The sequence below is a fragment of the Belonocnema kinseyi genome, chromosome 6 (genome assembly GCF_010883055.1).
Source record: "Belonocnema kinseyi isolate 2016_QV_RU_SX_M_011 chromosome 6, B_treatae_v1, whole genome shotgun sequence".
In the NCBI taxonomy this organism is placed as follows: domain Eukaryota; kingdom Metazoa; phylum Arthropoda; class Insecta; order Hymenoptera; family Cynipidae; genus Belonocnema; species Belonocnema kinseyi.
The window spans coordinates 20,840,685-20,855,895 of record NC_046662.1 but is presented as its reverse complement, the minus strand read 5'-3'; the positions used below and the strand labels follow the sequence as shown (position 1 = coordinate 20,855,895).

Below are 15,211 nucleotides of genomic sequence, written 5' to 3'. Positions count from 1 at the left end.
TTTTATTTACAAAAAAAGTTCTGAGGTTCAAAAAAACATTCAGTGAACTGAAAAACTGTGGTCGGTAATATAGGTATTTAGCTGTGTCACATGCCCTTAACCAACAAAAAAAGTGTAAACGGACGTCCGTTAGCATGTTCGCTACCATTCCTCATAATTTAAAGACAAAATGTTTATTAATCTAGGGAAAAGGCCGGGGGAATCTAACACTGATAAAATCGATACTAATTCCTAAGCGCCATGCATATTAATTAAATTTAACAAAATTAAAATTTTTTTTTATTTAACCAACAAAAAAAGTGTGCAAGAACGTCTGTTAGCATGTTCGCTATCATTCCTCAGAATTTGAAGAAAAAATATTTATTAATCTAGGGAAAAAGCCGGGGGAATCTAACACTGATAAAATCGATACTAATTCCTAAGCGCCATGCAAATTAATTAAATTTAGCAAAATAAAATTTTTTGTAATTAACAAACAAAAAAGTGTGCAGGGACGCCCGTTAGCATGTTCGCTATCATTCCTCAGAATTTGAAGACAAAATATTTATTAATCTGGGAAAAAAGCCGTGGAAATCTAACAGTGATAAAATCGATACTAATTCCTCAGCGCCATGCAAATTAAATTAGCAAAATTAACTTTTTTAACTAACCAACAAAAAAAGTGGGCAGGGACGTCCGTTAGCATGTTCGCTATCATTTCCCAAATTTTTAAGACAAAATACTTATTATTCTAGAAAAAAGCCGGGGAACTGGTAAAATTGATAATTTTTTAAGTATCACATGCCCTCAGAGTATTTTTCAAAAATTTGTAATATTCCAAACTTGTATTGAAAAAACAAAATACATAATAATAATCTAAAATAAACACTTTTATTTCAATAAAAAATACAGTAAACCTTAAAAATAAATTTTAATGAAGAATTAAATAATTTATCTAAGAGTTTTAAACAATCTTAAAATAAAGAAACAGGATCTTACCATCAAGTTTTAGAATAAATGCAGAAACTTCTTTAAAACGATGTTTCTTGAAGTGTTTTTCTTATTTTTCAACGTTTCCCCTGATTTTCCACTACAACTGAGGACGTAACCATGGAAGTAACAACATCGTTTATTTCTTTTGTTCGTTCTAGAGATCCTCCAGGGCGAGTTCAGACACGTTTCTCCCTTCAATAGTCGCCGCTGTACCGGAACTTTGATATTTTCATGGAGCGCGAAAAGTTTGAAGTTTTATTTTTTATTAATTCTTTTGTTTATGACAATTTTGAAGTATATGTGTTTCATAGTGAATATTATTTTCCCCTAACCTTAATAACTAACCTTCCCAATAATTAATAATGTTCTTGTTTAAGTGTTGTCTCTATTCAGTATTAAATCCTGTTAAAAATAAAATTGTGATTTAAAGATAGCGCCACCTCATGCCAATTAAAACTCATAAAAATTTAACTAGTTCCGGTACAGTGGCGCCAATCAGATTTTGAGTAACCCGTGTCACAACTCTCCCTTGAGGATCTCTAGTTCGTTCTACTTTCCTGCAAGAGATTTTCTTTTTTTTTTTAAACAATGTAGTGTACCATTTTTTGATCAGTAAACTCGATACAAAAAAAGAATATCTTTGCACTAGGAAATAAAGAATTATGGAAATGATTTTCAAGATTTTTATTTTAAGTCAGATTTATTTCGACTAATGGTATAAAGTTTCTTTTCCTTTATAATGAGAGCAGCAAATATTAAAATCCGTATTGCTATTTTTAAAATTAGAATTAACAATAAAAAAATTAAAACATTGAAAATTACTTACAAAAGTTATTCGCAACAAAATATTTAATAATAGCTTTACAAAATAATATTTTAAAAAAGATTGTATCTTTTTAATTTTGTGTATTATGAATTTTATATTTTGGAAATATATTTTTGTGACACAAATCAGCATTACTTTTTTTCTTTAAATTGAAAGAAACTCGTTTTGAGTTTTCGAAATCCTTTAATATGCATTTTTACAAATAAATAAATTGTTCTTATGGTAAACCCATTGTCCAATAAAATTTGCAATAAATTAAATTAAACGTTTCTTTAATGAAATAATTGAAAATAAATTGTTCCCGTACTGGAATATCATGTGTTTTTGAACAGCATCAGGATGAGTATGCATCATACTGTGTGTATTCATAACAAAACTATAATTTTTTAAAATGTTTTAACCTACTGCTAATTGTTAAAACAATTTTTATTTGTTTAAAAAAAATTATCGTACAATATCAAAAATTGAAGATATTTTATGAGTGCTATAGCCTAAGTAATAAATGTGAAGAGCTATTTCTGAAAATATTTGTTATTTTTAGTTCTTATTATTTATTAAAAAATTTATCTTAAAATGCTAATTTAAAGAGAAAATTAGAAGGCACTTTCGAGATGAATCACTGCTGAATTTTATCATCAAAGTTTTTTGTTAAATTTCAATAATTTCATTAAGGAATTTCAAATAATTGAAGATATCTCGTAAGATTTCGAACTTACTCACGGAATTTCAAGGATTTTAATCGATTAGGATAGTTTTTATGGATTTACGCAGATTTTCATGGAATTTCGTAGATTTCAAGCGATTTTCAGAGATGTCTAAATAAATCACGGGATTTAAAAGAATGTCAAAGAATTTTCGAACACTATATTAATAAAGGATTTAATGGAATTTGAAGTATTTTTAATTGCTTTCAAAAGATTTTAATATATTTTAAGGGATTTCTAAAGATTCGGAAAGATTACCATGACATTTGCAGATTTTAATGAATTTTAAAGGGACTTCGAAATTATTCATGGAATTTCAAGGATTTTAACTGAGTTTTAAAGTTTTAAAGGGATTTGCATGGATTTCAAGGCATTTTTATAGGATTCTGAAGATTTAGAGCGATTTCAAGGAAAATCACAGTTTTTAGAGAGATTTAAGAGAGTATAAAAGATTTCAAATTAAGTCATGGGATTTTGAAAGATTTTTTGTGACACTTGAGTATTATGACAAATTTTTAAGGGTACCAGCGGATTTGAATGAAATTTAAAATATTTAAATTAATTTAGAGATTTTAAAGGATTTCAATAGGTTTCAAAATATCCTAAAATATATTCAAATATCCTAGAAAAGTAAGTAAGATTTTTAAAGTTTTAACGGGATTTGAAAGGATTTCCGAATAATATAATGGATTTTAAGGAATTTCCGGGAACTTTAATGGCTTTTAGAAGATCTTAATATATTGTGTTTAAAACATTTATAATTTTTTTAACATTTCCAAAAAAGCCAGTGTTTTAAAGGGCTAGATAATATAGTATGACCAACCATTTTTTAAACTTTCGAATTCAAATATTTTTTGCACATTTCCAAAAACATCCAGGGTGTTTAAAAGTAGAAACAAACTTTTCACTTCTATTCAGCGGAATAATATAATGTCTTGACAGCGCCACATTAGCGGCCAGGACGGTCTATTCGGGACCTGAATAGTTACCGGATAATCTTCCACACTGGTCCCGAACTCCTTTAACACTTAAAAACTTTAGTCTAATGTTTACAAATAATGTTACTTTAACTTGAGAAGATAAAATATTGAAATAGATAAGATTATTAATGAACAAAGAATTTTCTCACAAACCATACATTAGTTTTTTGCTTTAATTTACAACGTAATAAAAAAACAAGTACATACGGAAAACATACTGTTTATTTCTCCACACGTAATAAGAATATACATATTTAATAGGTATAAAACTGCATTTGAGTTCTCGTTATATTCTAATTTTAAAATAACTTATTTTATGAATAAGTTTGTATAAAATGAAAACTTTGTTGTCAAGCAAATAAAATAAAAATTTTCAGATCATTTTCTGAACGTTAAAACCGTGTGTAATAGTCATTTCTTAAAACAATTTCAAACCCTGCAAATTTTTTACGACTTTGAGAACATCGTCATCGCAGTACTTTTTTAGCTTAAGGCATGCTTCTTTCGTAGAAAAATCCAAATCTCTTTCCTGTTCAACTGCGGGAAAAAATGTATACTTCAGAAAGACATAAACGTTTATACTTTCTGAAGAAAGTATGAACGGATGCTTCTGAAATTAAAGAAAGGAAAAATTGAAAAAAACTCAGTATTTCATATCAAAATAAATAACCAGAGTGACCGTTGGACTTGAAAATTTTTTATACCCGGAAATACCGGGAAACGACTGAATTTATTTTTGGTCCAGGAATCTTACAAATTTTTAGAAGAATAATGTATCCTATCACACGAAATATCCAAAATTTTATATCACATGATATAATGCAATTTAAAATAAGTTTGACTTCAACTTATTTTAATATCAGTTTCAATTATTAAATCATTTAGTTTTCAATGCCTAATTGTGAAATATTTTATTTTACAAATGTTTCATTTTGGATCTTCATTAAATATAATTGTACATTTTCAGTTTGACGAATTAAAAAATGTAATTTTGAAGACTTTAATAAACAGACTTCAATAAACAGATGAAATTCATTAACTTTAAATAGAAATTAACTAATGATTTTCAAAACTAAACTGTAGTACGAGTATCAAAAATTGAACAATAATTTATTTTACAAGCCGATTCTGAATCTGTTCAAAATTGAACAATTTGCAGATTTTAACGGTGAAAATGTAACTTTTAATTTAAAAGCCTTATTAATCAAACAAATTTAAACGTCTGATTGAAACTTTATAAACTATTACAAATTTAAATTGATTTTCAAATTAATAGATTCACAAACGCTTTTATTCCATTTCGAATCCTATTCAAATATTGCTTCAGTCTAAAATATTCCATTTTCAACCTATTTGAAATTTTGTAATGAAAAAAAAAGAACAAAAAATAGTCATCAATATTTAAATTTTCATTAAAAATGAGACACCTGTACAATTTGAAACTGATTTGTTTGTTAAACAGAAAGCCTGGAATCCTTAGTATTCCAGAATGCTAAATTTAAACTTTGAACAATGTAAATTTTAATTTTTTTTTCGAATGGGAAGAATTGTTTCTCTAACATTTTTATTCAGATGAAGGCGGGAAAATGATATATTTTTAACATTTGAATTGGGTTTAGAATGAAGAATTGCATTTAAAAATTAAATTAGTAGCGGGACATTGTATATATTTTAAAGATTTTAATCGAGTCATAAAAGATGAAATTTTGGTTTTCAATATTTTATGAATTGAAAGAAGGAGCATTCCTTTTTTTTAAATATTTTTATTGTCTTAGGAAGGAGAACCTCTTTATTTTCAATTTTGTCTAAAGTAGCACTTTTTTTATTCCATCACTTTTATTGAGTTGGAGTGGATGACATTTTTTTTCTGAATTGGAAGAGGCCATTTTTCTCATTTTAAGATATTTAATGAGTTAAGGAGAAAATTTCGTTTTTTTTTTAATTGGATAAGTGACAGTTTTTTGGTTTCTAAGATTTTTAGCAACTTTGAAGCGAGGGAATTTTGAATTAAATTTTTTCTTCATAACATTTTTATTTAGTGTAAGATAAGAATTTTTAGTTTCAACTTTTTCTGAATTGAAAGGATAATTTTATACTTTTTATATTTTCATTGCGTTAAAAGAAAAAATTTTTGTTTTTATCCTTTTTGTTGTTTTGGAAGGAATTTTTTTTTTAATTGGGAGAGGCTTGTCTTTACATTTTTATTGAGTTAAGGAGAGAAGTTTTTATTTACAATTTTGTACTGGATTGGAAGAGGGAGATTTTTATTTTGAACCTTTTCATTGAGTTGGCAGTGAGGACATTTTGATTTTCAATTATTTATGAATTGGAATAGGCCGTTTTTTTTTGGAATTTTCATTAAGTTAAAGGGGAATACTGCTACACCATTGCTATAACCTTGCAAAAAAAATATGCCCGCCGCGCGGGCACATTCTCATTCCGCGCTGGAAGCGCGGCGCTTCGCGCCAAGTTTCAGCGAGAAATTTTCAATTTCGATGAAAATTAGAAAAGTTATAGATATACTTTTAAAATTTTTTAAAAATATGCAGAAAAATAGAAAAAATATTTTTTTAAAAGATTAGTAAATTTAATTTAAATTCATCACTATATTTCTAATATATTTAGAATCCATATCTGTTAAATTTTTCGATTAGACAAAAATTCAAAAAGTTTGAGCTCTTTTAGAATTTGAATAAAAATTGTTGTCAAATTTTCTGGTACGCGTCATAAAGACTTGTAAATTATCCTAATGATATTTTTAAATTCGATAAAACTTCAAAAAGTTATATACTTTTCAACATTTTGAAAATTTTCAAAAAAAGGGAAAAAGATTTTTTTAATTGGTTAAGAAATATCAATCCAAATTTCTGCTAGATATCAAATACATGTTTTTCGAAACTATTATCATGAAATTTCCTAATTAGACAAAAGTTCCAAAAGTTAGATCATTTTCGAAAATATGCAATTTTGGTTTTTTAAGAGATCCACAAGTTGGAAGCGTTGTTTTTAGTAGATTTTAATAAGATTTACAAATTATCTTACTAAAGTTTCTCAGCTGAACACAAGTTATTGAGCGCGAAGCGCGAGTTTCGTGATGAGACTGTAATCGTCAAAGCCGTAGGTGCTTTGAGAACCTTCTTTAAAAACTAATCGAAAAAAATTTAAGTTACAATTTATGTTTGTAATTCCTCGGAAGTTTAAATCTCATTTTTGGATTTAATTTATAGTATTTACGATATTTGAAAAAATGTAGTTAAAGTGTACGCATGAAACATACAAAAATGAGCGCGAAGTGCGAGAGCGTACACGCGCGCCCCAGACGCGCTCAAACTTAGCGCGAAGCACCGCGCGCGTAGCGTGCAATGTGCATGTGCCCGCGTAGCAGGCATATTTTGTTTCTATTATTCTGACAAATGTTATACTTTCTTTGTATTTTATTGTATATTGTTGTATTTTATTGGAGTTTTAATTAGAAAATAATCCTATTGCAATATTCAAAATACTTTTCAATATGAGTAGAAAGGAACAACTTTTTAGCTGTACAACTTGTAAATTCCTGTCGATTCTTGTAGTTGTATTTTATTTGTAAATTCTTGTAGGAAATTTAAACTGCAATAAAATACAGCAATATACAATAAAATTCACACACACAAAAAACTAAAAAAATTGTACTTTTCTGTAATTTTGGTTTTAATTTATTGCATTTATTTGTATATTCCAGTAAAAACGGTTTTAATTTGTTGTACTATTTTGTAAAAAAAATTCTACCAGGACACTTCTATTGCTTTAAAGATTTTTATTGAAATGGAAAGAGCGGAAATTTCGGTTTTTGTTTTTCTGAATTTGAAGAGGCCCTGCCATTTTTTCTTGTTAATATTTCTATATAGTGGGGGGAGGGGGCAAAATTTGTTATTTTTAGCCCACATGTGAAGGATGGGAATGTTTTATTTTCAATTCTCTACTGTACTGGAAAAGGGACCTGTTTTATTTTCAAACTTTTGCTTTTTTATGGTATTTAATTTAAATTTGTTCAATTGGAAAGTGCGTTTGATTAAAAAAAATTTTAGCTTCAATTTTAAAAGTTTCAAATTCAAAAGTGTCCCCACTTTGAGTGCTTTAATTTCCAGTTCAGTTTTGACTACTTCAAATAAAAATGTTTTCAGTTTTACGAATATGAATTTTTAAATTTCAATGACCATGAAAAATGTTTGCGAACCGGGATAAGAACCGGGGATTTTTTCGTCAATTACGACGACCACCCTGTTAAAGATAGAAGAAATATGAATACACACCTTGAATAAATCACTTTCTGGATCTTTTTCAAAAGCTTTCAAATAATATTTAACAGCATTTGGAATATCTTTGTTGAGAATGAAAAAGCATGCTGCGAGATGCAACAACAAATCTAACTCTCTGCGTTCATCAGTGGACTCATATTTTTCAATCATTTTTTGCAAATGATTAATGAAGTCGTAATTGACTTTTTGCTTGTGTTTGCATCGAAGGAAAGACATTTCTGCACAGTAATTGAAGTCTTTCGAAGCTTTCAAATAATAATCAGCAGCCTCCTAAATAAAAATAATAAACATTTATTCAATGTATAAGGTTATATTAGCTGTTGATTAATCAGTGATGGGTAATAACTTATTGTTACAATTACCTAAGTTACCGGAAAGTTACTTTTAGTAACATGGAATTTAATGTTAGTTTCTTTAAAGTTACTTTGCGTTTTTGGTAGAGGTTTGTCGGCCAGTCGTCGGTGAAAATTAATCTCTTAGTTCAGCATTAAGCTATTTTGTTGAAAATTCATCTTTTTTGGTTAAGTTCAACTGTGGTTAATTCCAAATTAAATTCTTTTTTGGATGAATAAATATTCAACTTTTCGCTTAGAATTCATGTTTTTTTTTAATTCACGTATTTTGGTAGAAACTACCAACTGTTTGATTTTACAGTAACTTTTTTTGGTCATAAATTCATATTTTCGGTTTAAAAATGAAACTGACTTATGGAAAATTCGTCTTTTTGGTTTGAAAATTCAACAATTTTTTGGAATTTTTTTCTTTCCTATTTCGAAATTTGGCTTTATCGTTTCAAAATTGATCTCTGTTGGCAACAAAATCGCATCTTTTTTATTCAAAAATTTAACTATTTGACTCGTAAATTAATCTTATTTGGTTTGAGAATACAGCTATTTTGTCGAAAATTCGTCTTTTTTGGTTAAATTCAACGGTAATTAATTTCAAATTGAATTCTTCTTTGGATAAAATAATATCAGATATTATACTGATCGTTGAGAATTCATCTATCGTGGTTAAAAATTTCTGTATCTTGGTAGAAAATTAAACTGTTGGGTTTAACAGTAACTTTTTTGAGAAAAATTCATATTTTTGGTTTGAAAATGAAACTTTTTTGTAGGAAATTCGTCTTTTTGGATTGAAAAAGGAACAATTTATTGGACATTTTTTTTCTTTATTTTTTCGAAATTGGACTTATTATTTTCAAAATTTATCTCTTTTGGTGTAAAAACCATATTTTTTTATTTGAAATTTCAACTATTTGAAATGGAAAATTAATCTGATTTGTTTGAGGATTTAGTTATTTTTCTGAAAATTTTTATTTTTTGATCGAGCTAAGCTGTATTTTATTTTAAATAAAAATCTTGTTTGGTTCAAATAATATCATCTATTATATCTTTCCTTGAGAATGCATCTATTTTGGTTGAAAATTCATTTTTTTCAATTCAATAATTTTGCTACAAAGTTCAATTAGTTGGTTGAAAAATAACGAACATTTTTTTTAAATTGGTTTCAAATTTCACCTCTTTTGGTAGAAAAAATTATTGATAGATCATTCAACTACTTTGTAGAAAATACGTCTTTTCTGATAAAAAATGTAACTACTTGGTTGAAACTTGAACTAACTCGATAAAATATCGTTTTATTTTTGGTTGAAAATTAATTTTCTTGATAATTTAAGTAATAATTTGTCCTTTAGATAAAAAATTAATGTTCTTGGTAGAAAATCATCTATTTAGGTTGAAAATTCAACCATTTGATTGAAAATTAAATTTTTTAGTTGAGCATTCATAATTTTGGCTGACAATTTATCTATTTGGTTGACAATATAACTACTACGTTGAAAATTATTATTATTTCGTAGATTTCAAATTATTTATGTCTTACAGTCCAATCGTAAATCGAAAAATAAATATGAGTCAAAAAAAAAACATGTTATTCGAAACTCAGTCAAACAGATCAAATTTCAGTCAAAAAAGTAACAGCGTAGGTTAGGACGGTTCGTCCGTTCCTAACCTACGCTAATTTGTTTTCTCGTACTATATTTAAAAAAAAATGTAGTCTAATCGATTGAAGTCTCGAAATTTTTTTTTTGACACTTCTAAAATGACTAAAATTTTAATTAATTTTTTTTTAAACAATTGAATTAAATGTTACTTTTTTGACTGAAATTTGATCTGTTTGACTATTTTAAACCATCATCAACTCAGGTTAAGAACCTTTGAAAAAGGTACGCATGTGTACCGAAACGTCAGGAAGTTCAAAAGGAGTTTTTTTTTCTATTAAATAAATATCTGAGTTTCGAAGAACATGTTTTTTTTTAACTCATATTTACTTTTTGATTTACGATTGGACCGTAAGACATAAATAATTTGAAATCTACGAAATAATAAATATCAACGGTCGAAGAAAGGATTGATTTGTTTCATCAAATCATTTTACGAAAATTATTATTTTCGCGATAAAAATTTAACTATTTGGTTGAAAATTCATGTCTTTTTTTAAAAATTTAACTATTTGGGTATAAGCTCCAACTATTTGGTTGTAAAGTAACTTTTATTGTTGAAATTTCTCCTTTTGGCTAGTAAATTAGGAATTTAAAATGTCTCAAATTTAATCCTAGAAAAAGCAATTTTGTCCGAAATTTGAAACGTTTCAGGCCTAATTCGTTTGAAGTTACGTTTTTTTGAATTACCATCTTAGTTATTTATATTTATAAATGATAAAATGAAGAAAGTGCAAAAAGTAACTTTTTAGGTTAATTAAAGTTACTTTATCTAGTAACTGCAATTAGTTACGAAGATAAGGTAACTTACCAAACAATGTTGTTAATATAAATAAATAAATATATATATATAATTTATAATATAAATATAAATTTTACATCGAATTTTCTCAAGGATTGCAAATACACTCCTCTGTAATGAAGATACATGCAATCTTCAGGAGATCGCTCCTCCACAAAATCGAGGCACTTTTTGGCAAATAATAATTCCCGTTCTCCTCGTGATCTAATAAATCCAAGAGCGAGTCGTAATTGTATGGTACAACTCTGTGGATTAGTGTTGTATATTTGCTCATATATAGACAAAGCCCGCGGATAATCCTTTTGCTCTTTATAAATTAAAGCCATACGGATCCCATAAATATGTTTTTGCGATAGCTCGTACGCTTTTTTGAAAGCTTCAATTTCTTCTTTGCAGGGTAGTGAATAATATTGTGGGCCTTTTCTTTGACGCCTTAAATTTATACCCTGAATAAAATGCCAGGCAGCAAATTTTGGATTATCTCGGATTGCCAGGCTAGCGAAGTCAATTGCGTTTCGGATTCCTCTTTCTCCTGATTCTTTGTACTTTGACCAAGCCAAACTTTTACATCCATTGAGAGTACTTCTGGCTTTTGGATTTGTGGAATAATCGATTTTCTTTATCGTTTTAAGACTCTCTTCCACTTTTTTGAAATTCTTTAACTGCATTTCCAGATGGCACTTTGTTCCGTTTAGAATATTTTCTAGAACTTCTAGAGAAATGTATTGAATATCTCTGGAAAAAATGTTTTAGAAATTTCTCAGAAATGTTTAAAGTAAAACTTTGTTAGATTTAAGATTTAGATTTCATTGCAGTCAGAAAAATAATCCTGAGAAAAACAAATACTTATATTTTCAGTAAAGAGATTAATTACACAAAAGGCGTCACGTTGTGTGATTAGAATTTAAGAGAATAAAAATTTTTCTAATATAAATTTAAACTATTGTTAGTTGAACAATTTGAATTTAAATTTATTAAAATGTAAGTCTCCAAAATCGAATTTTGAAAACTTTTGAAATTGAACAACACTTTTTTCGATTCATTAAAAAAAACGCAACTGGAAACGTAACAAACTAAACCATTTTCTATTTTAAAAAAGTTAAAATAACCAATATTTTGAAAATATCGGACGCATTGTTGTTGAAAACCTGATTGGTTGTGAAACTATGTGAATGATGACTTTTAGTGCCTGTTTTCAGAATTTGCAAATCAGTAACTTTATTCCATGGTAAAATTTATTTCTAAAAGGTTATAAACATTGCTCATTAACGAGAACATTTTTATTGTAAATAATTTGTAATATTAGGAAACAATTATGATTTTAACATTTTGCTTCCACAATATAATCTAAAAACTTGTTCACACCTTTAAAGAGATGAGAAAAATGAAATTATAGACAAAAACTTGGAATATCTTTATTTACAATATATTCTTTTATAAAAAAAGTAAAAAATGTCGGAACCAGCAACAAAAAAAAATTTCGGCACCGACAGTAAGATTTCTGGGAAAATGTTAAACGATGTAGGTTTTATTTAAAAACGGTAATTTTAATTTTTAAAGATGTAAAAATATGTCGAAAAAAATCTGCAAGAATTTAAGACAATTTTTTTAATTTTCCAGGATTTACCAATGTTCCGGAAAACTTTGAATTATTTCAAAAGATATTAATTTGTTTAGAAGTTTTAAAAAGGTTGCAAAATCATTTCAATCTTGAAGATTTCCAAATTTTTTTAACAAAATGTGGATGTTTTAAGATTTCGAAGAAAGCTTTTTAAGAATTTGAAATGTTTCAAGAGTAATATTAAATTTTCTCAAGATTTCTTTGGAAAATTTCAAATGATTAAAAAAAAAAAATTACGAGAAAATTGAAAGAGATTTTAAAATATTTCAAATTCATTTCTAAATCTTCGAAAAAGAATTTAGAAGGTTTTAAAAGGTTTGCAGAGAATGAACAAATTTTCTTAAGATATCTGGTAAAATTAAAAAAAACTTAGTCTATCGGAACATTAATTTTCAAAGAAAATTTTAAAAGATTTCATTAGATTTCTAAATGTATTTGGAAGATTCTGACGCGATTGTTTTTATTTAAAAAATTTTTTTAATGTTTGGAAAAATTAAAATCCTATTCAAAAACATGTAGAAGTTTTTAAATAAGAAATGTAGATTTTTAAAGATTTTTAAATTTATCAAGATAATAAAAATATTGTTTTAAGATTCCGAGGTAAACTTTAAATGGCTTTTTAGTTATAAAAATTAATTTTAAGAGAATATTTAAAAAGATTTCCATAATTACAAAAAAATCTGGAAGATTTTAGAACTATTTTACAAGTTGCAAATAATAAAAAATAATTTTAGGAAAAACCAGAATCATTTTCAAAATCATTAAAAAGTTTTAAAACATAAATAATTATCAAATGTGAAAATATTGAAAAAAAAATTAAAAGCAAGTCTCGATTTTTAAACATGTTGTAATTTTTCGTGATCATAAATTTTGTTTAAGATTCCGGGGAAAATTTTTAATGTTTCTTTTTTACACGAATTAATCTTAAGTAAATATTTCCAAAGGTTCGAAAACGTCTTCCCAAAATTATCATAAAATAATCTGGAAGATTTTAAAGAAATTTTTTGATGTTAACAGAATCTAAACAAAATCTTTAAGGAACATTCGAATCTTTCTCAAAAAATATTTGAACGTTTTAAAACATCAGTAATTTAAAATTTTATAAAGAAGATGTAGATTTTTTAAGATTTTTAAATACATTTTGAAGTTTTTGAACGATTTTGACATGCTTCAAGATAATATAAAAATTTCTCAAAATTCCAGGGAAAATTTTAGATGGTTATTTTTTTACAAAAAATCAAATGAAGAGAAAACTTTAAAATATTTTAAAATATTTCGGAAAATACCATAAAACAATCTGGAAGATTTTAGAGCATATTTTTGTAGGTTCACAGAATTGAAACAAAGTATACGAAAAAATTGAAATCATTTTCAAATATATTTAGAAGTTTTATAACAAAATAATTAGATTTTTAAATATTTTTTAAAAAGTTTGAAGAGAATGTAGATTTTTAAAGATCTTAAAGTTGAAAAATAATATATTTTCGTTGACGTTTGAAGTATCTCGTTGAAAATTCGTCTTTTTTAGTTGAAGTATCAAATATTACATTTTTCATCGAAAATTCATATTTTTTTAAGGTGAAAATTCAATTTATTAGTTACAAGATAACACAGTTTGATAAAAATTGACTTTTTTGGTTGAAGACTCATATTTTATTCAAAAGTTAAGCTTTTTTCTTTAAAATCTAACTATTGTTTTAAATAATCGTCTTTTTGGCAGAAAATTAATCTTCTTCGTTGAATATTCACCTTTATTTTGGGGAAAAATCGGGTTTTGATTGAAGATTACACTACTTCGTTAAAAACTCGTCTTTTTTTGATGAATTCTACTTTTTTTTAGATTTAAAATTAAAATCATTTTTGATTACATTTTTCGTTAGGGATTTATTATTGAGGATTTATTATTTTATTTAAGAATTCACCTTTTTGTTTAAAAATTCATATTTTCGAGTTAAAAGACTAAATTATTTTGTAGAAAATTCGTCTCTTTTGGTAAAAATGTCACCTTTTTTAGTTTTGAACGCAACTGTTAGATAATTAATCTTTTTTGTTTGAGGATTCAACTATTTGTTAAAAAAACGTTTTTTTATGAATTCAACTCTTTGATTTAAAATAAAATAATTTTTAGTTTATATATCAAAAATTATACTTTTTGTTGTCATACCTAAAATATTTGTTAATTTCCTCAATAATCCTAGGAAAATTATAATTAAATAACTATACAAAACAAGTAAACTAATAAGATTTGAAAAACAGTTATTCGAATTTTTCATTATGTATTTAAATTGTTTTCCGCTAAAATCGGAAAACTACAGGCGCGCGTAGCGCAATATTGATGATAGTAGTACAATTATAAATTACATATAATAATAACAATAAAATAAAATGATTTGGCCTTACTCGTCTTTCTTCATTTCATCAAATATTTGTTCCGCTAACTTCAGCCATTCGTGAACTTTGGTGAAGTCCTCCTTCAATACACTTTCGTAAATATTTACTACCAAGCGCATAAACTTCAATATGGGAACGAGATTTTCATCGTCGTGAGTTTGTGATTCTTTATGTTCTTTCACGATTTTATATATTTCATTCAATTTCCAAGTGAAAGGGCATTCCAAATTCTTTAACTTTTCCGAAGTTTCACTTTTTTCTGTCATTCTAATGCTCTTTTTGAAGATTTTTTTCTGCAAAACGAATTAAAATTATGAGTATTCTATATTGTCAAAAATAATTACATAATCACTACAAACCTACTCGTATCATTTGGAATAACTGTGAGCACTTCAATTGAAAATAAGTCTAAAGCTCATCAGGAAATTAACAAAAAATTACTATTAGAACTAACATTTTAAAAATTAGAAAATTTCAAAATACACTTAAAAGTTTTGTTATTAAAAATAAATAAATTTGTTATTAAATTTTAATAATACCTTATAATCAAAACGAAATAATATGAAATAAGTATATCGTTAGTTTCTTTAAATTTCTATACAATCAATTTTGAAC

General features: G+C 26.4%; 2 protein-coding genes across 2 annotated transcripts in view; both read right to left on the bottom strand.

Annotated features, from left to right (window-relative positions):
• Positions 1-1,133, bottom strand: part of LOC117175033 — a 5,761-nt gene extending 4,628 nt beyond the window's left edge. Inside the window, exon 1 of the mRNA XM_033364546.1 lies at positions 979-1,133. The gene's annotated coding sequence lies outside the window, so the exon portion shown is untranslated. The remainder of the gene's footprint in view (positions 1-978) is intronic.
• Positions 1,134-3,686: 2,553 nt separating this feature from the next.
• The window catches only part of LOC117175054, a 12,369-nt gene continuing 844 nt past the window's right edge, over positions 3,687-15,211 (bottom strand). Inside the window, exons 2-5 of the mRNA XM_033364590.1 lie at positions 14,606-14,889; positions 10,662-11,319; positions 7,775-8,050; positions 3,687-4,092 (exon numbers count right to left, since the gene is read on the bottom strand). Coding sequence (XP_033220481.1) covers positions 3,901-4,092; positions 7,775-8,050; positions 10,662-11,319; positions 14,606-14,862 — 1,383 coding nt within the window. The 5' untranslated portion in view covers positions 14,863-14,889 and the 3' untranslated portion in view covers positions 3,687-3,900. The remainder of the gene's footprint in view (positions 4,093-7,774; positions 8,051-10,661; positions 11,320-14,605; positions 14,890-15,211) is intronic.